Source organism: Cercospora beticola, chromosome 3, assembly GCF_033473495.1.
Source record: "Cercospora beticola chromosome 3, complete sequence".
NCBI classification, from domain to species: domain Eukaryota; kingdom Fungi; phylum Ascomycota; class Dothideomycetes; order Mycosphaerellales; family Mycosphaerellaceae; genus Cercospora; species Cercospora beticola.
In genome coordinates this window covers 2303377-2329211 of record NC_088937.1, presented here as the reverse complement: position 1 = coordinate 2329211, position 25835 = coordinate 2303377, and the positions used below count along the sequence as shown (strand labels likewise).

The following is a 25835-nucleotide window of genomic DNA, read 5'->3' as shown; positions in this document are numbered from 1 at the left end:
GTATTGTCATATTGCGCGATCATCCACGGCGTAGAAGACCTTTTCCCTGCGGCGGTTTTGACCGGCGGAATATGGCCTGCTCTGCTCGGGTTGCCCGAGTGCGAGATGGGGCCTTGATTGTACCGGCTTGATGAGAAGCACATTTGATGACCTCGTTGAGCGTAAGAAGTCAGTAGTCTTGTGATCGAGCCCTGAAGTGCAACAAGCATTCGTCTAAGCGCATTGGTATGAATCGATCAATGGGCAGGAATCGGGGAATCGCGAGTGTTGTTCGTGGATCCTTCACCCTCTCTGCGTTCTTGCACGTCAGCAAATGTCGGCTGTCCAAACACCAGGTAGTCCATCACTTTAAACGCTCGAGAGCCTGACGTAAGAGCGGGCGAGAGACAGGGCGATAAGTCGGATGTTGCGACGATCGCATCCTGGGTTGCCAATGCGAATACACAAAACGAAGAGGAGAGACTCAAGAGTTGGTTTGGTCTTGGCGGGCTATGGTTTGATTCTGTTACGAAGCCTGCTGTCTGCTGATCGCTCCTCCCAAGCAACACACGAAATTAGCGCTACAAAAGATGACTGCCTGTTTTGACATGATCATGCTTTCCTCAGCCTGCGTCCAGGCTTGGCGACCGCCTTGTCTGCATCTTGGAATCTCACCTTCATTCCCGCTTTTGGAATGGCTCGTATCTAATGCGCGAGGTGACGCAGAGCAATTTCTATCATGTTTGCTGCAACATCGTTGCTGGGCATCAGGCGACTTCATGGAGAACTCACGATTGCGTTCAACTGTTGCGTCGTTTGCGACGTGACGTGCGTGCTGGCTCAGGCCTTTCTGAGAGGAGAGGGAGGTTGCAGAACACAACACCAACATGTGGACGACCATGACTAAGGGCAAAATACCACTGCAAATGCTCCCTCTGTTCAGCTTCGCGAAGCTTTTTTGAACAGCTGAGATGATCGGAACTGTGAGGATGTCTTCACCCTCGCCGCTTTCCTCCATGCTCTTTGCCGCCTCGACTACTTCGTCCCCAGCCAGCGTGCTCCGAAGCACTCTTGCTTTCCATCGTCTTCGCCGTATCTCAAGTATTTCAGGACGTTCCCATGGCCTACCTCTGGGGTCGCCCCTCATTCTGGAGTATCTGGGTCTCGTGGCCGGAATTTGATCGCGTGCGGATAGTTCTTCAGATCGGGCCGTTCCCATCGCGATCATTTGTTGAAAGGTTTGAACAAGCGACGAGGCGGTGTTCTCTGTGGTCGACTGTCGTTCCGCGGGGCACGATGCCGTAAATAACAACTTAAGCTGTGCAAATTGCAGCCGCCATGCATCATTCTCTCACTCTGCTATTGGCTTCTCTCCCCAAGCGTGATCTCGGTGATGCACTCGCAGAGCTTTGCATCTTGCGTTTGCCGTTACTCTCGTATTCATCAGTGACACTGCGCAGGAACAAGATTGGCCGGAGGCGTGCGGCTTGAGTTGGTACTGACTACAGCAACCTGCCCTAAGTCTGTATCCTTGGCACCTCCGCGGTACTACAGAGTCAGAAAGGCAGCGGCGCGAGACACGGCCGAGACTTCATTTGCCAAGAGATCCCACGTGATGGCGCACCCTTTCTCACCACGTCCTTCTTCCCTTCCACCTCGCCCCGACCTCATCCAACATTCATCTCAGATTTCGCGTGGCCAACGCTCACACGTGGTGTGTGCTCAGCACGCGTAGCGGGGCAACCACTGCTCTGCAAAAATCAAAGTTGGCGAGCCGTCATTTTGTCGTTGCTTCTGGCCGACACTTTAAAATCCAGCATCCAAAAATGGTAGAGTTCGCTCCTATGGCTTGGAGCCAAGCAACTTTGAGATTCCGCATTGGAGTAAAGTTCAGCGGCACGTCCTGAAGCGGCAGTGATAGCACACGATTGCACTATCAAGATTAAATGGCGTTTCTTCACCTGGTTCGGCATTCACTCTGCCGCCGCCTAGTCTGCAGACCACGTCGACCGTACTAACGCCAAGATGCCTCCTCATGCGATGGCACTGGTAGCGTAGCCGACGGTGAAGGTCGACCTGACTAGCCAGCGCATCGTACAGTCGGCACGATACGAAAGCCCAGAGGCTGCCGGCTCATGGTATGATTGGGAGCGGCATGGCGTTGCGGGAGCAAAGACACAGGCGCCTTCGTTCGCTGAGAAGATATATATACGCAGCACAAGCCCCTGGACTCTGATCTGGAAGTGCCGACGACGTTGATGATCCTCTTCTTTCTCTTCTCTTTCCTATTTGGGCTTTCGTAATATTCTATTCTATCGCGCGAACACACTTACTAAGATTGTAACACACTTACTAGGATTGTAGGGTCCATTGACCCAACAAGCACACAGGCGCCATGCCGGCCACTGTCAAGCTCTCCGCGATCCTGTTCAATCTGGGCCTGGCATTGGCTTTAGACAGATGTCCCACTGCAGAGACATCCTACACTGGTGCCACCGGAGCTAAATGGGCGATATGTCCGGATACGGATCTACAGGGCAACAGTGTTGCAATGCACAACAATGTCGGCTCCGCTCAAGACTGTGCAGCGAGATGCAATGCTGACGGGAGATGCACCCGCGCGGTCTGGGACTCCCAGGGCAGAGTGTGCCATATTAAGGCGAACAACATCCCAAATGCGAATTGGGTCACCGATGGACGCTTCGACGTCATACGTCTCAACAACGATTTGAAGGAGGGAACTGTCATCGCCAATTGCCCTTTCACCACCGGCAGCTACACTTCGTCAGGTGGTACACGATACCAAGTCTGTCCAGACACAGATTACCGGGGCGCGACCGCGCAGGGAATCAATGGTGTCACTTCTCAAACCGCGTGCGCTCAACGCTGCGGAAACACAGCCGGGTGCACTAAAGCCGTTTACGACAAGGTCAACCAGTTTTGCCACCTCAAAGACACAGTAGATGAGGCCACGCAAGTCTGGAACCTGAACAGACAATACGATGTTATCCACGTTGTAACGAATTACAATCCCGCAACTCAAGGTCGCTGGACTGACTTGATCCGACTCCCATTGATCCCAGTCGCTACCTATGCAGTACCAGAGTACCCAGAATCGTCTCGACTGCTATTTTTCTCCTCTAATGGCCTTGATACTTTTGGAGGTTCTGGCGGATTTACACAATTCGCCGATTTCAATTACAAGACAGGCGCAGTCTCACAGAGAGAAGTTGCCAATACGCAGCACGACATGTTCTGTCCTGGAATTAGTGCACTCGCCGATGGGCGTGTCATGATCACGGGAGGCTCGAATGCCGAGGTCACCAGTATCTGGAGCCCAGAAACAGGCGCATTTACACGAGGACCCAACATGGACCAGGCCCGAGGATATCAGAGCTCGACTACGCTCTCGGATGGTCGTGTCTTCACTATCGGCGGTTCCTGGTCTGGCGGAGAAGGCGGCAAGAATGGCGAAGTCTACGATCCAAAGGCCAATACTTGGACTTGGCTCGATAATGCAGATGTTGTGCCCATGCTCACAGCCGACCCTGGCGGCCAATATCGCAGCGACAACCATGCGTGGTTGTATGGCTGGAAGAATGGCAGTGTCTTCCAAGCTGGACCCAGCATCAGACAGAATTGGTGAGTAACATTCTCCTTCCAATGAGCAGACATCGGACCACTAGACAAAACTAACACTGAATAGGTACGGAACCTCCAACAGCGGCTCAGTCCAACAAGCCGGCTCCCGCCCCAACACCGACCACCAAATGTGCGGCACAAGCGTAATGTACGACAACGGCAAAATCCTCTCCTGCGGCGGCAGCAGAAACTACGACGGCGCAGAATCCACTCGCGCGACACACATCACCACCATCAACAACGCCTTCCAATCCGCAACCAACGAACGTGTCGCAGACATGTCCTGGCCTCGCATCTACCACAACAGCGTCGTCCTCCCCGACGGTAAAGTCCTCGTCACAGGCGGAATGAAATTCGGCGCAAATTTCAAAGACGCCCCAGGAGTAATGAAAGCCGAACTCTTTAATCCCTCTACAAAACGCTGGACCGTCATGGCCCCCGAGGCCGCTCCAAGAAATTACCACTCTGCTTCGATTCTTCTCGCCGATGCCCGAGTCTGGTCTGGCGGAGGCGGACTCTGCTGGCAAGGTGGGAACTGCGGTAAAGAGAACGACCATCCAGACGGACAAATTTTCAGTCCACCTTATCTTTTCAACTCCGATGGTTCTGCCGCCGCACGTCCCGTTATTAATTCCGTTTCTACGACTTCTGTTCGCGTAGGCGGTAGTTTCAGGGTGCAGATGAGTAATACTGCCACTTACACTTTCTCCTTGGTGCGCTTGGGTTCAGCTACACACTCCGTGAACACGGATCAGCGCAGGATCCCCATTACAGGATCGAGAAGCTCTTCGACCTGGACTTTCCGACTTCCAAATGATTCTGGAGTTTTGATTCCAGGGAATTGGTTCCTCTTTGCACTGAACAGCAATGGGGTTCCTAGTGTGGCAAAAACTATCAAGATCGGGGTTTGAGAGGTTTCATTGAAGCATTGCGCCTACGAAAATGTCGTAGCAATCTGACACAGCACATGGGAGCGAAGCAGAGTATTGTTTCTCGAGAGCAATGTACAATGATTGTTAGCCGTGTGACCAAGAAACTATGTACGTCAAAATCGGCCGTTTCGCGTTCGTCTGTTACCTTCTGCTGCCGTACTCGAATGTTCGTATCAGCCTGTTGCTACAAGATGCCGAAACCGTCATCAAAAGCAAAGAGCGGAGATGCAACTACTTTAGCCCGAATGCCACAGCGCCTTCCCAACTGTGGACGATGTCCAAAACGAACGCCGTCTCCCACATGCGATACAACGCCAAATTGCGATCAAGCCTTGTCCTTAGCTCTTATGTGTAGGACCGCATCGCATCAAGGTAACCTGAACCCCCCTTGAGATCGCGGTCGAAAGTCTCCGCCACGTCCAATACCCGCTTGATGTGGCCCATGGTCAATTTCTGTCCTTCGTTAATAGCCAATGCCTGTGCTGTACGAGCCATGTTTTTGATCTGCCGACCGTTGAGTCGATGTCTGGAGAGAGCAACGAAGTCCTCTTCGCTGAAATTGTCGACCCCAACGACATCCTTGGTGTCGTTCTGCTCGTTCAGTTCACCTTGCTTGCGAACACGTTCAATGAAATTCTTCCAAATTTCCTTGCGAGCCTTTGGCGTCAGCTCATCATATCGCAGAGCAACATGAATGCGTGACTGGAAAGCATCGTCGAAAGTCTCCACTCTGTTGGTCGTGAGGAAGAGAATGCCTTGGAAGTATTCAAGCAAGCGCAAGAAGATCGAGACCAGTGCGTTGCGGTGTATGTCGTGCACCTCTCGTTTCTCCAAAAATACATCGGCCTCATCAAGCAGTAGCAGAGCGCCCCAAGAGTGGGCAATGTCCAAAATCTTCTGCAGCTCCTGCTCAAGTCGGGCGGGATCAGTGCCAAGTTCTCCGGCTGAGACGATGTACAACGGTGATCGCAATGCCTCGCTAACGGATTCAGCTGTCAAGGTCTTTCCAGTTCCTGGTGGGCCATGCAAGACGAACACCAGACCTTTGCCCTTGCCTTGGATTACGTCGTCAATGGCCTGGGCAGGGTGGAACTTGTGGCTCTCAACCAACGCACGGACAGTGCTCTTCTTGTCGTTGGGCAGGACCAAGGAGTCGTAGGCATCATCGTTCCAGACAATGTCTTCAACACCAGAAAGCGAGAATTCGAGCCACAGCTTCTCCGAGAAGGCGAACCCAAGCACTACGGGTGAAGTCAACAGCAGTTGCTCTTCAGTGTAAGTGCGCTTATCCAAGGTCTCGATCTGCTGGGATCGAATAGGCTCGCCATCTTCGTCAACTTCCACAGCGACATAATGAGGTTCGCCCTGGGCATCTTCCACCCACTTGTACTTGAATTTGGACTTTTGACTGTTACCGCCGCCGAACTCATCGTCCTCCAGCTTGTCATCCGCACCGGGTGCATCGTCGTCGCCTGGGTCGCTGCAACACGAGCAGTCGTCATCCTCGGAGTCGCTGAAAAGGTCGTCCGATTCCTTGGGCTTGATGATGGAGATTGGGTAGTTCGCGTTCACTCGGCGGAAGGTGGCCGGGTCCACAATAATTCTGCCTGAGATGTTGATCTTGAGTATCGCCTTCTTCTTCTTCATGAATGCGAGACCTTTGTGAGACCGGTACTGCATTCCCTCCATGTTGACAAACTTCTCGCCGCGGGCGATGATTTGCTTTCTGATACCCTCGGGATCGCGGTGATACTTCAGCGGATATGCAGCCAGACTGGTGATCTTGCGTGGCCCCTTGAAAGATTCGATGTCGACCTCAAAGTCACCAAAACCGAAGCTCTTGCCATCGTACTCCATGTACTTCCCTTCGATGCAATACCATTCCCCCTTGGCAATTGTGGCGTACTTCATTGCCCAGTCGGCCTTGAAACAGCGAGGGTGCTCCCATGCGCCATAGCAAGAGGTGATAGCGATGTCATTGGGTGTGAACAGCGCCCAGAGTAGGTCGAAAGTGATGTTGCCGGCAGCCAATAGTGGATACAACGTCTTCTTGGTTTCGGCGTAATCATCGTCGATAAATTGGACGAGTGTTCTACACACAGCCTTCTGCTGTTCCAGCTTCTTGACCACCTTCTTCTTGCGCTCAGCCTTGATCTTGCTCTTCAACGTCTTTTTGTAGTACGTTCGCAGGTCTTCGAGGTACAAGAAGAGCAGGTTCGGGTCGATTGTGGGCTCCTCGGCCTCGAGACTCACACTCTTGCAATCTTTCATGACAACTGCCAGAACAGCTCGCAGGGCTTTCGATTTGATATCGATGACGGTGCTCTGGTATTTGTTCTCCCAATCGAATCGTCTCCGCACCAGGAAAGCGTACTCTGTAAATTCGCCCTCCTCTTCTTCCGCGCTCTCCTTCAGCTTGTAGTTGTGTATGGTGCTGTCCCAAAGCTGATCAACACGTTTGTAGTCCAAGCCATCTGCTTTCTTGCTCTTACGCTTCGTACTTGACGTTGACTTGATACTCGCACGTCGCTTCTTAAGCGCGCTCTTCTTCGGGTTGGTCTTCATTTCGTCAATCTTCGCACTGAGCTCTTGCAGCTGAAGTTGTAGGGCGGCCATGTCGTCCTCGCCATCGCTTCCAGCCTCTTCAGTCTCGGTGTCCGCGGCCTTCTTTGCTTTCTTCGTTTTCTTGCGCCGGCGTGCAGAATCGTCCTCGGAGGAGGAAGAGCTCTCCTGCAGTAGTCAGTATCAAATAGTTGGTGACCACGTACCGCCACACATACCTCACTCTCGGAATCCTCGCTGTCACTTTCCGACTCCTGCTTCTTAGTCTTACTCTTCCGCCGCTTCTTGCTCGCCTTCTTCGTTTTCGATTTGGCCGACTTCTTCTTCCGCTGCTCCTCTTCTGATGAGCTGTCGGAGCTGTCGTCCGAGGCCGATTCGTCGTCGGAGTCGCTATCGGAGCTAGAATCGTCGCGAGAGGACTTCTTCTGGGAGGACTTCTTTCTCTTCGGCTTGGATCGTTTCTTGTGCTTCGGCTTAACGCACTTGGCCTTCTTCTTCGCAGCAGCTGCCTTCACCTGATCGTCGGCGACCTGCTTGTTGGCGGGCTCATCGGTTTCCTGGCGCTCCGAGGCGGCGGCGGCGTCATCCTTTGACACATCGTCCATGGTGCCGCCACTGACAGCAGTCCGCAGGGCGGTGATCGGCGGTGCAGTGGTTCGCTGGGGCGAGTCAGAAGGCGTTGAGGCGGGCGTGTCCAGCGGGGATTCGCGTACAGAAGGAGTGGAGGTGGGCGGATGAAATGACGTGTCAGTAGCTAGCTGATTGCTCATGAATGCAAGTGAACTGTCTCGAACATGCGAGGCGGGTAGCAATAGTTTGCGGAGCGGTGAAGACGGGAGGGAGAGCGGGCGGGAAGAGGAGCTTCTTCTGCTGGGCACTGTGGGCGGCGCTGCAACGAGGACGTGGTGGTGGCAGAGTGGATAGAGGAAGCGGTCGGTGTGCCATCAGCACCTGCCGGCATTGTCTTATAAGTACCGTACAGTGGCGTGGCGCCAGGCAGGCAGGCAGGCAGCGGGCTCACTGGGCGGCCATCCAGCGCTCAGTCGACGACAGCGACGCGCGGGTCCAGCTGCGGCGGTGATGGTATCGAGATCACTCGGCCAAAGTGAGGCTGTTGACGCGAGAGACCGCCTTCCACGCGCCCTCAGAGCTGGGATACCGCCGGGGATAGGCGGCTGGCAGGCAGTAGCGCGCTGTTCTCCATGTCTCACGGACCCATGCCTGTGGATCACAGACGCCACCCGCATGCAGGTCGCGCTCCCGTCTTGCAGCTGATCGCGAGTGCGTTCGTCCTCTTTTCCATCCGTTGTCGTGTTGCAGCAGTCGCGGCGCGCATCGTTGCCGAACTCGCCGTCAGCCTCAACTAGGCTTGTCCGAGGTGCTGCGATGCCCGCATGAAGCTACGCCAACGTGAGCGGGCAGGCCGATCGAAGGTGGCATGCAGCGAGCCAGTGGCCGTGGAGCAGTCGTTCGTGAGGCTGAGCATGGTCCCCATCCCCGGGCCACAAGGCCGCCGCCGGGGTCTGGGGACAAATGTGTCACTGTCAGATGCATCCTCAGCCGTTGGCCCTAGAACGACTGACTCTACTGGAGATGGGGGTTTTGCCTGCGAAGGATCACTGGTCTGGACGAGCTAGGAGCACTGCTCTAGCGCGATGCAGACACCGGTGACAGACCAGTGGCGCCAGGCAGCGCAGCACAGTCGATGGGAGAACGTCGTGTCTCGCTCGGCAGCTTGAAGGTTGGCGGTCGCCATGGCAGGCAGACTGCAGAGCAATATAGAAGAACGATCGCAACGAAAAGTGCAAAATTGGGTCAGGCTGGGATAGGCATAGCTCCGGTAGTTGCTCGAGTGACATGGCGAGAGGCCGAAAAGTCGTGGGCGCTGGGCTGGGCAGTGGACATGGAAATAAGAAAGACGACGACGCATTCCGATGTTCTGCCAGCTGACGCAGAGCGGGGATGGCCAACTGCATATCATGTCTGCGAACGCAGCTGGGTCCGAGGGGAACAGCAGAGTGATGACTGCTTCGTTTGTACAACAGCGCAAAGGGATAGTTAGCGGCCACGACTTTGTGCTAGATGGCCAAAGAAAGCATCGTCCTTATCTCACGGAGCCCGGATCGACGCGCATGCAGAGTTTGGGAGAGGGCAGTGGTGGGACAGCATCATCGTCGTGCAGTAGAGAGCCATCATCACCTGCCTGTCACGCCGCGCGCGTGCCTCCTCGCGCCTGAACGGCCTCGATGCGCTCCCCCGGCCGGCGAGCTGCCTGACCACTGCCACTCCTGCGCCGGCCGCCGATGCTGCGGTGCGCCGACGATTAGGCCATCATGGACGGCTCGCAGTACTCCAAGCCCAGGGATGTCGCGGCCGGTCCTTCGAAGCACGCCCGGCCCGCCCAACACGACGCATTGGCGGCGAAGCGCAGTCGACCGTGCGATGCGTGTCGTCGCAGGAAGTCCAAGTGCGTGACCGAGGACGGCAGCTCCATCTGCGTCCTCTGCAGATTCCACGGCCAGGCCTGCACCTACATCGAAGCACCCCAGCCACGCAAGCGCAACACGCAGGCTCAGGCTCAGGCTTTGAGCGCCACCGCCAGCACCGTCTCCACCGCCTCGCAGGTGCCATTGAAGCGAAAGCGGACCTTGCATCTCAAGCCGGGCACGGGTGTCGAGGAGTACGACACGCTGCCGGGAAGCCTCTTGACGCGCACCTTGGGCTTGCAGAATCGCCACCACAGCGAGTACGTCGGTCTGAACGCCGTGCCGGACGTGTATAGCAGCCATGCGGTCGACTCAACGGCAACTACGAGCGATGGAAAGCAGAAGCAAGACTACATCCGCTTCGTCCACCCGTCTCACGCCTTCCGCATCATTCCAGATGAACAAACGGAAGGCTACGAGCAAGAACGGACTGTCGTCGATGAGATCGAAGCCCTCGCCAACGGCCATGGCAAGAAGCTTGTCGAACTCTTCTTCCGCGTCGTTCATCCGAGCTTTCCCATCATCCACAAGGACGTCTACTTGGAAAAGTATGCGCGATCGTATCGCGAATTCTCGCCACCTCTGCTTGCGGCAGTATATTTGCTCGCCTCCAGCTATTGGGCCTACGATGAGCAACTGGCAAGGTGTCGCATGATCGATACAGCAGCGTTGCAAGCCCTGGCTTTCAGCTCCCTTCAAAACACAATGCGAAGGCCAAAGCTCTCTACCATACAAGCTGGTTTGTTGCTATCGCAGTGGCAAAAAGCGTGTAAGTGCCTTCCTCTCCATGCTTTTTAGTCCGCACAATCTAGCCGACTACAGTGCCGTCTTGTCTCTGCGACGTACATGTGAGGAGCGAGAGGGCTAGCGACGGCCATAGGAACGCAAGCTGACGTCGTGGCCCGCAGTCATGGGAGCATCAAACGACAACCGCGATCGATTGACAGTACAGCTTGTGAACATTGCGCATGGTCTTGGCCTGCATCTCGACTGCTCGCACTGGGAGCTACCGGATTGGGAGATAGGTCTGAGGAGACGCATCGGGTGGGCATTATTCATCCAGGATAAGTGGACTTCCTTGCTTGAGAGCCGGCCTTCTCTTATCAGCATGGACGACTGGGAGGTCGAAGACTTGTCTGAAATGGACTTTCCTGAGAACGTCGAAGATGACCAAGAAGGGAGCGGCGAGGTCGAAAGAGGCCGCCTCGTCTTCACGTACATGGCGCACCTCTCTGTCGTTCTCGGAGAGATCCTACGAAGCATCTCCTCGGCACGTGCAAGGCGAATGCTTGGAGGCGCTGCAGATCCTCTGGCCGTACTGCTGGAATGGATGAAGCCGCTCCAAATAAGTCTCAAGGACTGGTTCGTTACACTTCCCGAAACACTCAAAATGGACACCGCGGCATCCATGAAACTTTCGTCGGTAGGCTACTTACGCTTAGCCTACCTCACAGTTGAGGTCTGCCTTCACAAAAAGCTTCTTCGAACGTTGAACGAGACAGCCCGCCCGGACCCAACCATAGCACAAGTCTGTCGAGCTGCTGCAACGGAAAGATTCAGTAATGGCACAGACTTCGTACAAAGACTGCAAGCGCAGCATTTGCACTCTTTCTGGTACTTCCCATCGGCGAAATGTTGCGCGTTAATACACGCTCTGGGTCAGACACTGTCATTCACAAGCTTCAGCGATGACGAGAGGGCACTTTACGAGCGGAAGCTGAAGGAGTACAAATGGAATCTCAAAGTCAACTCCGAAGCTGGAGCCAGCTTCATGAAGCAGGCCCTGGCGCTAATCAACCAGTCGGTCCGCGTGGTCAGTCAAGCAGGAGATGGAAGCTCGGCTACAACGAGTCCCACTCCCGCGCTCTACGTTCCTGGCCACGACTCTCGTACGCCGGAACAGCCTCCACCTATACACCAGTGGATTCCCCACCATCCGCATCCGGTTCCGAACGGTGGCATGGTGTACGACAGCTATCACGATTACAGCATACACCATGATGCATTTCCAGACCCTAATACCGTCTTCGCCGCTTTCCCGACCGAGATAGAAGGCGCGTGGATTCATGATCTGAGATGAGGAGCCGCCAGAGCAAGATGTGCAGATGGAAAACTCGGCACCTGTCAAGACTGCCGTGTCATATGCAGAGGTCTTGACTTTATTGAAACAGCGGCGAGCCAAATATGATACAATAGGCTGGGCGGTGTAGTTCGCGTCACTGCGGTTGCGGGACTCAGAGCTCTATTGCCAGGCTTACGCTTGGACGGCCGGCTCGCGCAGTGACGCCACGGCAACTGAGCTCTACGAAACAGCTGGATGGCGACGATAATACTGCAGATTGGAGCACGATTAATCTGTCGCTAGGAGCACAGCGCCCCGAATCATTGATTCTCTTATCGATCCACGATGCTCTGAGCATAGCACCAGGCCGAAAAACCACTCGCTCCGAATCCAACTCGATCTACTCCGGGAGCAGGAGTAGTCGCGCATTTTTACGTGCCCATTGGCTCCTGTAAACCGAGCGATCGGTCACGGACCAAAGTCATTGCCGGTATTTGGAAATGCAGCTGCGCAAATCTGATTCCCCAACCGCTTTACCACCACTACATACTGAGCCATACCCATAGCGGGTAGTATACAACGACGCTGGGCGCCTCCCTCTGGTTTTCTGCAATTGTCCGCGCGGACGAAGGGATCTGCACTCAGCACGTGGATATGCTTGTTGCCGATTGAGTTCAGCTCCACGTGTGATACACCCAATCAGCTTCACACAATGCGAGCTTAATGTTTGCCCGAGATCTGGCCCAGTCCAGACTCTTGCCCAGTCAAGCTGGTGTTCCGCGAGCACAGCGAGCAGCTGGCACGGAAGCTTAGGACAACCTCGACACGAATCCCTTTCGCGCAAGTTGTGGGTAACTTGATCCGACCAACGCACGCTACTGCCTGTTAATGTCGCCGCTAGATTCGTGTCCCGCAAACTGGCACGCGTTCGCTATAGCCATTCAACCTTGAAGAATTCTGGCCTCATGTAGAACATTTTATTTCCGCAATAGATCCCCAGATTACCCCAGACTGGCGGCGCGGATCGCGGAGATGTTCAGCGAGCTCGCGCGCCAGAAGACACGTGCAGCGGAACCGAGTATCGCCAGCTAACTAGAGACGGTATGATCAGGAGGCTCCTGGCAAGAGCCTCCGTAAATGTCATAACATATAAGGTCATCGAAGACGTGCTTCTTCAAGTAGAGCAGGCAAGGCTTCGATTCGACAATAGCAATCAACATCTCATCGATCACCCCTTTCCCATTATCACAGCCTTGCATTGTCATCGCATCTGCTCACCATGGCGCACGATTCAACATCTTCGATCAATTACGACGACATCAATCACGCCAAACATCATCAACAACACATTGAGAACTTGGAAAACCTGAAGCCTACGCCTTCGCAATTCGAGAAGGTGAGCAACAGCGCGAGTGGACACTTTTCATCAATCGAAACGCTGACCAAAAGACGTAGCTCTACCTGTCCCCGGAAACTCCTGTTGCTGGCAACCTGCGCTGGACATTCGGAAATCCCACTCCCGTCGCCCTTGGTGGTTTCCCTCGCCAACACGCCAGCAGCGATCGATCTCATCGGATGGGGAGGAGCAGGAGGTGGCACGGGTAACGCTTCGGCAGGCACTGGTGCCTACTTCTTTCTGGGAGCTGTGCTACTTTATGCTGGTGGCATCGGTGAATGGATTTTGGTACGATCGGCGCATACTCAATCGTTGGGAATGCGGAAGGCTAACGGATTGAACAGGGCAACACATTCCCGGCAGTCGTGTTCTTCACTTTCGGCGGCTTCTGGGGAGCGTTCGGTGAGTTTACTGGAACATTATATTGTGACTCGTGCTAACAATTCCTAGGCGCGACACTTACTCCTTTCTTCAATGTCATCAACGGATATAATGACGACTCGCCTGCGTTCTACCGCAGCTTCGCCATGTTTTTGATGTGGATGGCAGTCCTCTGTCTTCTTTACGCCATTGCCGCCATCCGAACAAACATCTGCCTCGTCGCAATTCTCCTCTGCTTCGTGGTCACTTTCCCGTGCCTGACAGCATCGTACGTCTCTTTCGACCGATCGCCTATTTTCGATCTCGCTGATAAATTGACAGGTACTTCTACGCTGCCGACGGTCTCGTGGCTCTCAGCAACACCACCCGAATCGCCGGCGGATACTTCTCGTTTATCGCAAGCATCATCGCTTGGTACCTCTGGTTCTCCATGGTCCTGGAGTCTGTCGATTTCCCGATCGCTCTTCCCGTCGGAGACTTGACCAAGTACGTGAAAGGCAGGAGCGAGAAACTCAAGAGCGCAGCAGAGATGGCGTGAGGGGAAGGTATGTACAAGTATACATGTAAATTATGATTGACGAGAATACGAGCACATCTACAGTGGCACCGCAAACACGACTTCTTCGTTGAGGACACGTATGTCGGTGCACACATCATGCACGTAGATTGACGTGGCCAACCCAACTTTGATCAGCGACCCTAGGGAACGTGGGCCAAGAATACGCCCCCCCCCCCCCTCTCAAGGCCTTGCATCTTGCAACGTATGCTACTTCTTCGAAGACGTGCTCATGTCGTGGAGATCGCTGTGACTGGCCTATATTCGGACGTTCCGCCGACTAGAAGAGGCAATTCCTACTTGGCGCAGTTTCAACGTAGGTTTCCTAGCAATGCTTGTGGCTTGTCGAAGCTCAAAGCGAGCTTTCCGACCCGACGATGTCGATGGAGGCGGCTTTGGATCCGACGGAGGTATAATGCTCGCCTTTTTGCGACACAAAAAACGCGAATGCAATAAGTACAACAGTGTCTGCGTTTAGACTACAACATTTTACAAACACTCCATACATTTGGTCACAGGAAACACTTCGTTGGTTGGCTTGACGTCACACTGCTGGAACTTTGCAAGACCTCCACCGAAATACAACTGCAACACTCTTCTACCTCCGCCCGCAAGCTTTGTTGGGCGATAATAAAATGGCAGAAACACAGAAAAGACTACGCGTTGGTGTTATTGGCGCCGGAGAAGTCGCCCAGGTCATCCACCTTCCCGTTCTGGGTCTTCTCAGCCACCTGTATACGACAACCGCAGTGTGTGATATCTCGTTAAAGGTAATGTAGAATATACCCCCCGAACATTCCGGCATGTCATCATTGCTAACAATTTGAACAGACCGCAGAGCACTGTGCTACCAAATTCCACATACCTCTAGCAACAAGCGACCCCAACGACATCTTCAAGAGTCCAGACGTCGATGTCGTTTTCATTCTCACAAGCGACGAATTCCACGAACCGTACGCAATCGCAGCCCTCGAAGCCGGCAAACATGTCATGATCGAAAAGCCCTTCACCCTCTCCGTCCAAAGCGCCGACCGCGTCATCGCCGCCCAAGCCAAATCCAACGGACGTATCGTCTTCATCGGCTACATGAGACGCTACGCCAAATCCTTCACTCAGACCTTCAAACGCGAAGTCGAATCGATCCCCAGAATCCACTACGCCCGAGTCCGCGACTTCCCAGGCCCAAATCCCCTCTTCGTCTCTCAAAGCGGTGCTTTCGCCGTCAGACATGTAGACGATATTCCCTCTTCTGCTGCAGAAGATCGAGATAATCGTCTCAACGCTCTTTACAAAGAAGCTTTCCCAGGCGACCAACCTATTACAGAACAGGGCATCAAACTCTGTCGATTCCTCGGAACGCTCGGCTCTCATGATCTTTCCCTCATGCGTGAAGTTCTCGGTTCCCCATCAGAAGTCCTAGCCGTCACGGCCAACGATCCGGTTTATACCGCAATGTTCACCTTCCACAACACCAAATCCCCAGGCAAAGAACCCTTTACCGTGACCTACGAATCCGGATGGGACGAAGTACCAGATTTCGATGCTCATCTCGCCATATACGGCGAGAAGAAGAGAGTTTGGATTCAGTACGATTCGCCTTTTGTTAAGGGATTAGCGATCAAGGTCGTCGTGCAAGAAAAGAATTCCGAAGGAGAAATTGAGACGAGGGAGATGTTGGGTTCGTATGAGGATGCTTATACAGTGGAATTACAGGAATTGTATGAGTGTATTGTAAATGGGAAGAAGGTCAAGACGTCGGCGGAGGATGCGAGGGAGGATTTGAGGTTGTATGATGAAATGTATAAGAAGTGGGCTGCTGGCCAGGCTGCTGCGTAGATCGGGACTAGGTCATTTTTTTAAATGCGCATCTTTAGCAGTACTGGTAAAGCAGAACGCGGGACAAACAGAAAGGGCTATGTTCACAGTCAATCAGTCGATCAACTGCACAATAGTACACATGATAAATTTTGTCCAGTTATGTCCCTATCTTAAATCGCTCTGTGGCGCTAATTTCAACACAAGAATCTCTCTCTCATTCTTTCTAATGTATCCTTGGAAATGCGTGCAAAAGACAATCAACGCTTTTCGTAGAAGGTTGTGATTAGTAGATAGCACACATTATATCCGTTGTATGACGTGGGTATCATCAGATGTTTGGCCATCCCAATGGCCGTTGGCGCTAACATGAAATGCTGGACGCTGCAGTAGAAGTCGAACAAATAAGGAAATCCATGCCTCGATGGCAATTTAGTGCACAGTGGTTTCGTCGCTGCTCCCGTGGGTCGTCTTGACCAAGTTTTTCGAAAAAGGGTAAAAATGAAGTCCAGAGAATGTTGGCCTGGTGGGCGAAGGGTATCACTTTACAGTGATCACAACAAGGGCAACCTGTTACATGTCAGCGATTGCTTCGAACAATTCGAAATGATAGGACTTACCACAGCCCCGATCACGAGCAATCCAATGACGCTCATGATCCGATTCAGCATCCTCCACCACTTGGCTTTGCGATACGTCCGCTCATCTCTCCATCTTTGCTCGGCATCGCCCGCCTCATGACGCATCATGGCCTGCTCTATGTCTTCCTCGCTTCCAGGGAGAGCAGCACGATGTTTCTCCAATTCGGTCTCGCTGGGCGGCTGTTTCGGCAGAGGCAGCACAGCTGCCAACATCCAGAACAACGGCATGACAAAGCCTAGCGTGAACAGCAACACCTGCCTATTGCATCGAGAGCGAATGAGCGTGTCGAGGCTCTCGGTGAAGCTAGGAGCTTGCCAGAAGGACAGACGGGTCTGAGACGTTCGTTTGCTGGGCGCCAGGTGCGGTTGTTGGCCGATCAGCGAGCCTCCAAATTCGGAGAGACGATCCTTGGTCATCGGTCTTGGAAACTCCATCTGATCCCACTGGCCTTGTTTGCTGTACTTTCGAAGAGGCTTGTGGCGGGGTATGCGCTGAGGCGGCGAGCTATCGGGGTCTTGTAACAATCCCCATCGCGGTTGGCCAGATGGGAGGACCTCGAAATCGGCGCCGTGTTCAGGCTGTGCAGGATCTGCTAGAATGGGCATTGAGTCTGGTCGGTCGTCATTCGAAGGTCGAGATCGATTTGTCTTGTTGCTCTTGTTACTCTTTTGGCTTCTGTGGCTCTTTTGAAGTTTGGATTTACGCGAAGCTTCATTAGGCCTCGTGCGAGGGCGAAAGATCGCAGGCAGGAAGTGGCTACTCGTCGGACTCACGTCTCCTTCTGTGCTGTACGTCTGCCCAAGGCGACTTGTTATACTGTGATCGGTCCACGTGCTGTCGCCTCTTCGATGCTGTTGTGGTGCCGTTCGCGCCCGATCTGAATTCGATAGGCTGCTCAGCGAGATCTTGCTGGACAACTGCGCGTTACCACTGTAGAAATTTCTCGCCCACACGGGAAAGATTCCGGCGCCCTGACTACTAATGTCGCTACCAACGTAGCTGACTTCGCTTTGTCCGCGCGAATGGCCCGGAGTCGTGTTGCTTCGACCTCGCAGAGAATAGCCAGATCTCTTTTGATGTAGCGAGGGCCGAGTCATTTCTGATAGTGTGTCGAATTGCTCGTCACTGTCACGACTCTGGGGGACTGGGGGCATAGGAGGAAGCGGACCATCGTACTTCCTCGTTCCAGCAGCATTACTCGGCCCTGCATTGTCCACAACTGTTGCGCTGTTTTGTGTCCGGAATAGTGGCTGCGGCACGGCCGACTCTTCTCGATAGATACCCAGTGTCATATCTCCCACATCCGTGCCTGTTCCATGCGTGGCCGGCGATGGCAAACTCGATGCGATTGAATCTACTGGAGCACTGCGACGCCGCGACCCATCGAAGGTCATGGAGAGCGGCGTCTGCTGGCCGGATGCTATTGTCAACACCCCACTACCAGCAGACCAGTAGCTGAAGTGGTGACTACCCGTCCTGCCATCGCTCTCGCTCGCGATCGTGCTCAGGTGATTGCTGAAAGGGCGTCTCGGGTATGGTAGCGTATCGATGTCCTCCTCTGCGTCCATCGTGTCATTTGAACCACACTGTGCTGTCCGTGTCCGATCCTCGCTCGCTTGCGAAGCTGCCTGAGAGGCCAGAGATGTCGACGCAGGCTTGTGTCGCACTCGTCGCCTAGGTATGTACAGTGGCGGAGGGGTGCCGCCGTTATCGAAAGATGCCCACGAGCTGTGGCTTGCTAAACGCGCACCAGGAGGCTGAACACTGTATAGCTCGAGCCGCGAATTGATCGAATCGATCGAGCTCGCTGGATGCAGTAGGCGTGGCCGCGAGACCGAGTGGCGGACCACGCTGCCCACACTCGGGCTGTACGCGACGAAATTGGGCGATGACGAGTGCGACTGAGGAGCCTCAGAGATCGAAGCCGGCTCCGAATCATACACTCGCACGACGGGAGATGAAGTTACGTCTTGAAGGTTAGGATTGCTTGGTAAAGTATGTATCGACCCTGTCGAATATGCGCTTCTCCAAGTCCGTGGTAACGATGTAGGCGAGTCCGAGTCGCTAGGAGATTCGGAGGGCGGTGCAGAGGGTCGTGAGGCTGCAACAGAGGCGTCCTGTAACGTCTCCGACCCTGGTCCCGGCTCGACCGGCGAGGATGTAGACGTCTCAGACTGCGGGACAGCGCGAATGGTCGTGCTCAAGTCTGGAGATGCTTCCTGCAGCGTCTGCAGCGACAACCTTGCCGAGGCATCGGCGTGCGCGCGAGCTTGATTCTCGTGCTCGTGCGGCGTGGGAGTTCCACGAAGAGTGGTGACCTGGCTGGAGCGATGACTTCGCGAGCTTTTGCTCCCCAAGGCAATTTCGCTACTGCTCTGCAATGTGGAACATTGCGAGAACCATCCTGAGGATGTGCTTCGGCGGTGGCCATCTGAGCTGGCAAGCGTGAGCTGCGACGATTCGGAATACAGGGTTGTCGACGGTGCTCGATCCTGTTCTTGATCTGTTCCCGACACCTCATTTGCTGAGGTGTGTGCTTCTGAAACATGCGAGACCCGGCCTGAATCCGGAAATCCTTGTTCTGAGTCGCTAGCTTGCGTCAAGCGAGGTATGGCGTCTGTCTCTTCCGCCGCCGCCCGCTGTGAATGCGTTGCAGGATCTTCTTGGCCGTCATCGTCACCGCTGTCTTGGGTGTCTCCGTCGGCGGAGTAGTCTGGCGAGGTGTAGAGTGCTGGTTCTGAGGTCGAGACCGAAGGCTGCACCAAGCGAACGGTCGGCTTGTCGGGAACGGAAGTGGAGCTCGGGTTCTGGCTTTGGCGCCTCAACTTGAGCTCGTTTGCGCTCTTCGCCGCTCTCTTGTCGTCGTGCGCGTCGCGGAGGTTGGTGAGGTCGCGTTGGGAAGCAAAGAACCCTCCGCCCCTCGCGTCTCTGGACTTCCGCTTGGCCAATCGCTCGTAGAGTTCTTTGCGTTCCCTCACCCGGCCGCCGGACGACATGGGCGTGATTATGGAATTAATACTGTGTTAGAGAGCGAAAGTGGGTAGGGATCGTGGGCGTTGGCATAATCAAAAGAGTGACAGGCGCGAGAGCAGATATGCTCTGCGCAACCGAAAGACGCCTCGCTCAAGCTCGCTCGCGATCCAGCGTGAAGTGTGCGCGGTGGGCGGTTGTTGAAGTATGTACAGCTTCAGGAGTCGCCGAAGCGGTCTGGTAGTCCGTTGACAGCCAATGCAATTGTCCGTGTATGCAGGCTGCAAGAAGAACGGGTCCCACCAACGGCGTGGGTTATCCTGGTCGCGCAGGCGCTCGTGGAGTGGCCGGGGTCGTGAAGACAGAGAGAGTGCGGCAGTGGAACCAACATGGAACAGGAAGAACAGCGAAGAGAGAGATTCGGCTGAGATACACTCACAAAGTCAAGCCTGCTGACCACGATACCGCCGTTAACAGTCTTGCGGCTTTCGCAATCGATAGGCAGGGATGCCACGAACCATCATGGAAATTGAAGCTGGCCATTTTGACGCGATCACGCGGAAATGACACGCCAGCTAGCAGCATCGTCTATGCCGCCGCCTATCCACCAATCAGCCACGCGCCGTGCCGACTTCACTGTCGCGCTGCGCGTCCAGAAGCTCCCGGTGGAGAGTCCGCGCGCTGAGTCGTGCCGTGAACACTTCCAGCGTGTGTCGAATCCTCGAAATGTGAAGCTGAAGATGGGAGTCGCCCAAAGGGGATCCCCGGGCGACACCGTGGTTGTTCTCAGCAATGCAGTGAGACCCCAGCGCCCCAGGATGCTCGAGTGATACAAGTGCACCAGGCTCGAGCCGCTTCCGAGTGTGGTTTGTGGTCTGCCGTTCTCTCATGTCATGCATACGTCGGCAGACACACGGTGGCAGTCAGTACCACGGCTCCCGAAACGTTTCTCCAGCTTGCATGAGCCATGTGTGATTGCGACAGTCCCGCCGCCCGTGGTTCGCGGCAGCCGATCGTGCTCTCGAAGCAGCTCTTCAGGAGCTCGCGTCGCGGTTCCTCGCGCTCTGCGCTTATGCAAGCTCTTAACCTTAAGTGACGACTGTCAATTTCCTGCATCCCTATCCTGCAGTTCTACTAGTGTACGGACAACTCATACTTGCAGCGGTGGGCGCTGCTGCAGTAGTGGACGTGGCAGCAGCAGCAGTATTGGCTGACGCAGCGGTTGCCGAGACTGGACGAAAGACGTTGCGATTAGAAATGAAAGCCGGTGGAGGCCACGATCACACTGCGCAAAACCAGGGACCTCTGAACAGCGAGACCATCAAACCACCACCCGCAAGATGCCTCCTCCACCAACGAAAGTGGGCAAGGCCTTGCAAGGCGGCTACCATCTACTCGGGCGCATGAAAGACTACTATTTCGGGCCACACGGCAAGTCGATACACCCCTGCTTGTAGAACAATATCAAGTTTCTGCATTTGACTTTCCATGCCTTGGCACCACCCACTCTTCACTCGATCATCAACTAACATGGCCTGGTTTACAGAAGCGCCGCCTGCCATCTCCGAGCGAACAGCCCTGCTCTGTGGCTTGCTCTTTACTGCAATCTTCATCGCGCCATTCTACCTCAGCCCAACACTCCGCGCCACACCACTAGCCTCACGAGATGCCCCAGCTGTCATCAAAGCACGAATTCGGGCAGTTGGCCTGACTTGTATTGCCTCGACCGTTATTGCCGTCTACGTTCTGGTGTCTCGGGGCCATGCAACACCACGAGACGTCCTCCGCCTGCTTGGTGTCTGGCCGGTAGACTTTCTCGATTGCGCCAGGACACTAGCGTTGCTATCGGTTCTCTTCATAGGACCCTTGTACGAAACCATCCTCGTCGATTCTGGATGGAGACTATGGAACCTCGCGACCTTCAGAGAAAAGTTCTTCACCGATCTGCGAGGTCTAAGGAACAATGTCGTGGCGCCATGGGCCGAAGAATGGGTGTTCAGATCGCTGGTCATATCACTGTACCTCCTGGCTAAGGTGTCGCCGCAACGAATCATATTCACGACACCTCTCATCTTTGGAGCGGCTCATGTTCATCACCTGATTGAGTTCGTCCGAAATGGGAATGCACCACTGGGACAGGTCATCCTGATAGGACTTGTGCGCAGTTTGTTTCAGCTGACATATACGACGATCTTCGGCTTCTTTGTTGCATTTGTGTATCTGCGCACTGGCAACGTATTCGCGGCAGTCACGGCGCATACCTTCTGCAATTTTATGGGATTCCCAAGAATGATGGGTAGAGTGGGACAAGTGGAATACGAGGGATACGAAGTGACACCCGATGTTGCGCAGGGAAAGCGGGATGATGGTGCGAATGAGGTGAAGTTGTCGAGCATTCACCAGCCGCAGAATGTGCGCAATATTGGGATTCAGTGGACAATAGTCTACTACATGCTACTCGTTGCGGGCTCGTATGGCTTTTATGAGCTGCTGTGGCAGTTGACGGAAAGTCCAAACGCTCTAGCCTCGATATAACCATCGAATTCATCTGTTACCCCTCGGCCATGCCGTCTGGGGGAGGAGCCGTGTTTCGATATTTTCCACTTTCAATACGTTACATTCTGATTGGATACTAGGACTTTTGGGCTGGTTCGTAGACTATACGTCGTCCTCGTTGCCACTGCCGTCTCGCCTGTGAGGTACTCAGTCAGCTTGCTCGCTGCGGCTGCCAGATGGAGATTCTTATTGCTAGGGACCGAAATGGAACTTACGGTATGTACTGAATGCCGGCGTTCTCTGCAGCCGCAACGTACTCTTCCGGCAACTGTGGCACGTATCAGTACAAACTCTGCTCGACGCCCATCTGAACGTTGCTGCTCCTCAATGCCATGTGAATAGTTGGAGTGATAGTCCTCCAGGAGCTGCATGATAGCATAATCGACTTACCACTCCGTTCACCTTCGTCGCATACACGCCTGGCACAAATCCTGAAATGCGCAGCCACCTGCTCACCCAGCCCGTGCTCGTGTCATTCACTGTCACAAGACCTTCAAAGGTTGGTCAGCCAAATTTGCCGACATGGTCGGCTCACCTGCCGTGAGGCTCACCTTCGAACACCTCAGAAGTGCAGTCGCCAATCGTATCGCTGCTGTTCTTCATCTCGAGGAAGTCTTCGCAGTTGGGACAGCCAGATCGACTCCACTTGGTATAGGGTTGTACGAACGCGCAGACCAAGCAAGCGCGAAGCCCACGAGGGACGCCCGACATTTCGACTTCAGCCCGTGGCGCAGAGTTCTGATCGTTGACAGAATTTGTATTTTGTGCTCGTCTGGTGCTATAATTCTTGTGTGGGTTGTAACTCTTGTGTCGTTGTTGGTAACTGAGTTGTTGATGTATTGAAGTTGAGCGTGAACGGAAATGTTGCCAGCATGCCTGCATAAGTGCAACCCGCATATGGTCTTGCAGGGGTCGGTGCTGACTCCGCTCCGAGCGCCTTGGCGGTGGAATCTTCTACCCATGTGTCTAGCCCATCTCGTCATGATCACCATCCAGCAACACTCCTCGGCATCCTGCGATCCGCACAGTCAGTCTCTACAGCGACCCGCGAATATCAGCGTTGGAATATCTGCGCTCCACAGAACACAGTCGAAGGAAGACAGACGATCATGGCGGGGGATGAAGAGCTGGACGCCGTTGCGCTGAAGAACAAGGGCAATGAAGCATTCAAGGCGCATGACTGGCCGGCTGCTGTCGACTACTACACCAAGGCTATCGAGAAGGATGGTACGCAGGTCGCCTTCTACACAAATCGCGCACAAGCCAACCTGAAGCTCGAGGCGTACGGCTACGCGATTGCCGATGCAACGAAAGCGATAGAGCTCGACCCAGAGTCCGTCAAAGCATACTATCGGAGAGCTGTGGCGAATACCGCCATACTGAAACACCAAGATGCCATACATGACTGGAAGATTGTTGTGCGCAAGAATCCGGGGGATAAGCTCGCAAGAGCGCAGTTTGATGCATGCAACAAAATGGTCAAGCGGGATGCGTTCCTCAAGGCCATTGAAGTCGCAGACGCCCCGTCCGCCGCCGAGGGGTTGGACTTGGAGAACATGGTTGTGGAGGAAGCATACGATGGCGTGCGCCTGAAGGACGAAATGACACAAGAGTTCATCGAGGACATGATACAGCGCTTCAAGGATGGCAAGAAGATTCACAAGAAGTATGTCTACCAGATCATCATCGCAGTCAAGGACATTGTGTACAACGAGCCTACCATGGTAGAGACACATGTGGATTCCGATGTCAAGTTGACAGTCTGCGGAGACACACATGGTCAGTACTTCGATCTTATCGAAATTTTCAGGCTCAACGGCTTCCCTTCGGACAAACACCACTACCTTTTCAACGGAGACTTCGTCGATCGAGGATCTTGGTCGTCAGAGATCGCACTTTTGTTGTACAGCTACAAGTGGCTGTATCCCAAGTCGTTCTTCTTGAACCGTGGCAACCACGAAACGGACGACATGAACCGAATGTACGGATTCGAAGGCGAGTGCAAACACAAGTATAACGAACGTGTGTTCAAGCTCTTCTCCGAATCTTTCTCTGCTCTGCCGCTCGCCACTTTGATCGGAGACAAGTATCTGGTTCTTCACGGCGGCCTGTTCTCAGATGATCAGATCACACTCGATGACATTCGAAAACTGAACAGACACAATCAACGCCAACCTGGCCAAGAAGGTCTGATGATGGAGATGTTGTGGACAGATCCGCAGACTTCGCCAGGCCGTGGACCATCCAAGCGCGGTGTTGGACTGCAATTTGGTCCGGATATCACCAAGCGCTTCTGTGAGAAGAACGGCCTGGAGGCCATCATCCGCAGTCACGAAGTCCGCATGGAGGGCTACGAGGTCGAACACGACGGCAGATGTATCACTGTCTTCTCGGCGCCAAAGTACTGTGACTCCACAGAGAACAAGGGCGCATACATCAACATCGGAAGCGACTATAAGTTGGACTTCCACAAATTCGACGCGGTGCCACATCCCGATATCAAGCCGATGGCTTACGCCGGAAATCAGATGCAGTCCATGATGGGGATGTGATGAGACGATGTATCTGCACTGTAAGATCATGACGAGTTCACTTCATTGGACAAGGATCAACATTTGGATCGTCCTGCCCTTTGCGATACTGGGCATTGATTGTATGCATGGCGATGGGATGTATGTAACCTCATGGCGGGGCGTTGCACGTGCAGCTACCGTATACATACGATGGGAGATGCAATTCTGACGAGTCACGACACGCGCTGCAGCCGCTTTCACGCAATTGGAGACTTGTCTGTAGGCCACGGGAGGATGAGAGTATACAGCCTCTTCGAAAAAGACCCGAGTGGGACAAATGAAAGTTCCAGTCAACGACTAGGGGGCGTATTCCTTTCTTACAAAAGACGACTAAAAGTGATGGCTGACATGATTCGCACTATACAATTTTGCCAAGATGGACTGAGCCTTGCAGTCAGTCTCTGTCGGTCTCTCGTCGTTGATCAGCTGAAGCGCAAATGTTACTATTTGTCGGATCGTGGCCCGAACAAGTATGTGCAACAATGGTTGACTTCGAACCTATTGACCCACATGTGCCGCGCACCACATATTTTCCATATCGAACACCAGCTTCGAAAAAAAAAAACATCAAAATCTCAATCAAAATGAGAACACCAGGAAGGAGACCAAGAAGACCTATCGATGGCGCACCAGAGACATATCAAAAGTCACTTCACCTCGAGAACTTCAGATCACTCGAGTCAAGCTCCGCTACTCAGACTGGACGACCATCCCAAGACGACTTATCCTCAGAATTCCTCGCACTAAAAATCCAATCTCTCCCACAAGAACTCCAAGACCATATCATCAACCTCACATTCTCGATCCCCCAGCACCAGATCATCCTAATCACATACTCCTACACTCCGCCCTCGATTCTCAACGTCAGCAAAGCAATCCGTGGAGAACTATGGCCTAAGTACTTTGGGAAAAACCAGTTCTTACTACAAGCACCGGGGGACTTTTGGCACATCTACGAAAAATGGAGTAGTTGTAAAAGTTTCTTTCCTGAGGGATATGAAGAAGCGGAGGGTATGGTGTCACGGCAGAGGGAGACAAGAATCAGCGACCTGGTAGCGGGTGAAGGGAACAAAACGTTTAGTGAAGAAGAGGAACGACCCTGTGCCATCCTACGAAAATATCGCTCGGGCATCACGCCTTGGACTGTGGTGTATCACGGGATATGATTTCACTTCAGCCTTTGTGTACCGAAAGCTGTAGTAGCATGTACTAGTCACAGAAACGTAAGATATGGAAGAGCACGAAAAGGTGGCGGAGAGGCAGCCACGCCGGCGATACCAGGA

At 53.9% G+C, this 25835-nt stretch overlaps 10 protein-coding genes across 10 annotated transcripts; 7 read left to right on the top strand and 3 right to left on the bottom strand.

Moving 5' to 3' along the window:
• Nucleotides 1-2374: 2374 nt before the first annotated feature.
• RHO25_004895 (uncharacterized protein) lies at nucleotides 2375-4532 on the top strand (the record flags this gene model as incomplete). The annotated part of the gene is made up of 2 exons (XM_023595808.2): nucleotides 2375-3621; nucleotides 3686-4532. The coding sequence occupies 2 exons, from the start codon at nucleotides 2375-2377 to the stop codon at nucleotides 4530-4532; spliced, it is 2094 nt and encodes a 697-aa protein (XP_023457800.1).
• Nucleotides 4533-4898: 366 nt separating this feature from the next.
• RHO25_004894 (uncharacterized protein) lies at nucleotides 4899-7885 on the bottom strand (the record flags this gene model as incomplete). The annotated part of the gene is made up of 3 exons (XM_023595807.2): nucleotides 4899-7283; nucleotides 7334-7774; nucleotides 7829-7885. The coding sequence occupies 3 exons, from the start codon at nucleotides 7883-7885 to the stop codon at nucleotides 4899-4901; spliced, it is 2883 nt and encodes a 960-aa protein (XP_023456989.1).
• Nucleotides 7886-9448: 1563 nt separating this feature from the next.
• On the top strand, nucleotides 9449-11681 carry RHO25_004893 (uncharacterized protein; the record flags this gene model as incomplete). The annotated part of the gene is made up of 2 exons (XM_023595806.2): nucleotides 9449-10370; nucleotides 10510-11681. 2 exons carry the CDS (start codon nucleotides 9449-9451, stop codon nucleotides 11679-11681), a joined length of 2094 nt encoding a protein of 697 aa, XP_023456990.1.
• Nucleotides 11682-12942: 1261 nt separating this feature from the next.
• Nucleotides 12943-13978, top strand: RHO25_004892 (uncharacterized protein; the record flags this gene model as incomplete). Its single annotated transcript, XM_023595805.2, has 4 exons — nucleotides 12943-13347; nucleotides 13404-13461; nucleotides 13510-13708; nucleotides 13762-13978. 4 exons carry the CDS (start codon nucleotides 12943-12945, stop codon nucleotides 13976-13978), a joined length of 879 nt encoding a protein of 292 aa, XP_023456993.1.
• Nucleotides 13979-14631: 653 nt separating this feature from the next.
• Nucleotides 14632-15832, top strand: RHO25_004891 (uncharacterized protein; the record flags this gene model as incomplete). The annotated part of the gene is made up of 2 exons (XM_023595804.1): nucleotides 14632-14766; nucleotides 14828-15832. The coding sequence occupies 2 exons, from the start codon at nucleotides 14632-14634 to the stop codon at nucleotides 15830-15832; spliced, it is 1140 nt and encodes a 379-aa protein (XP_023456994.1).
• A 519-nt stretch (nucleotides 15833-16351) lies between these two features.
• On the bottom strand, nucleotides 16352-19449 carry RHO25_004890 (uncharacterized protein; the record flags this gene model as incomplete). Its single annotated transcript, XM_023595803.2, has 2 exons — nucleotides 16352-16381; nucleotides 16432-19449. 2 exons carry the CDS (start codon nucleotides 19447-19449, stop codon nucleotides 16352-16354), a joined length of 3048 nt encoding a protein of 1015 aa, XP_023456991.1.
• A 1504-nt stretch (nucleotides 19450-20953) lies between these two features.
• On the top strand, nucleotides 20954-21958 carry RHO25_004889 (uncharacterized protein; the record flags this gene model as incomplete). The annotated part of the gene is made up of 1 exon (XM_023595802.2): nucleotides 20954-21958. One exon carries the CDS (start codon nucleotides 20954-20956, stop codon nucleotides 21956-21958), a length of 1005 nt encoding a protein of 334 aa, XP_023456992.2.
• Nucleotides 21959-22081: 123 nt separating this feature from the next.
• Nucleotides 22082-22690, bottom strand: RHO25_004888 (uncharacterized protein; the record flags this gene model as incomplete). The annotated part of the gene is made up of 4 exons (XM_023595801.2): nucleotides 22082-22115; nucleotides 22195-22247; nucleotides 22370-22470; nucleotides 22531-22690. The coding sequence occupies 4 exons, from the start codon at nucleotides 22688-22690 to the stop codon at nucleotides 22082-22084; spliced, it is 348 nt and encodes a 115-aa protein (XP_023456997.1).
• A 398-nt stretch (nucleotides 22691-23088) lies between these two features.
• Nucleotides 23089-24531, top strand: RHO25_004887 (uncharacterized protein; the record flags this gene model as incomplete). Its single annotated transcript, XM_023595800.2, has 1 exon — nucleotides 23089-24531. One exon carries the CDS (start codon nucleotides 23089-23091, stop codon nucleotides 24529-24531), a length of 1443 nt encoding a protein of 480 aa, XP_023456998.1.
• A 605-nt stretch (nucleotides 24532-25136) lies between these two features.
• On the top strand, nucleotides 25137-25718 carry RHO25_004886 (uncharacterized protein; the record flags this gene model as incomplete). The annotated part of the gene is made up of 1 exon (XM_023595799.2): nucleotides 25137-25718. One exon carries the CDS (start codon nucleotides 25137-25139, stop codon nucleotides 25716-25718), a length of 582 nt encoding a protein of 193 aa, XP_023456995.1.
• Between the last annotated feature and the right edge of the window lie 117 nt (nucleotides 25719-25835).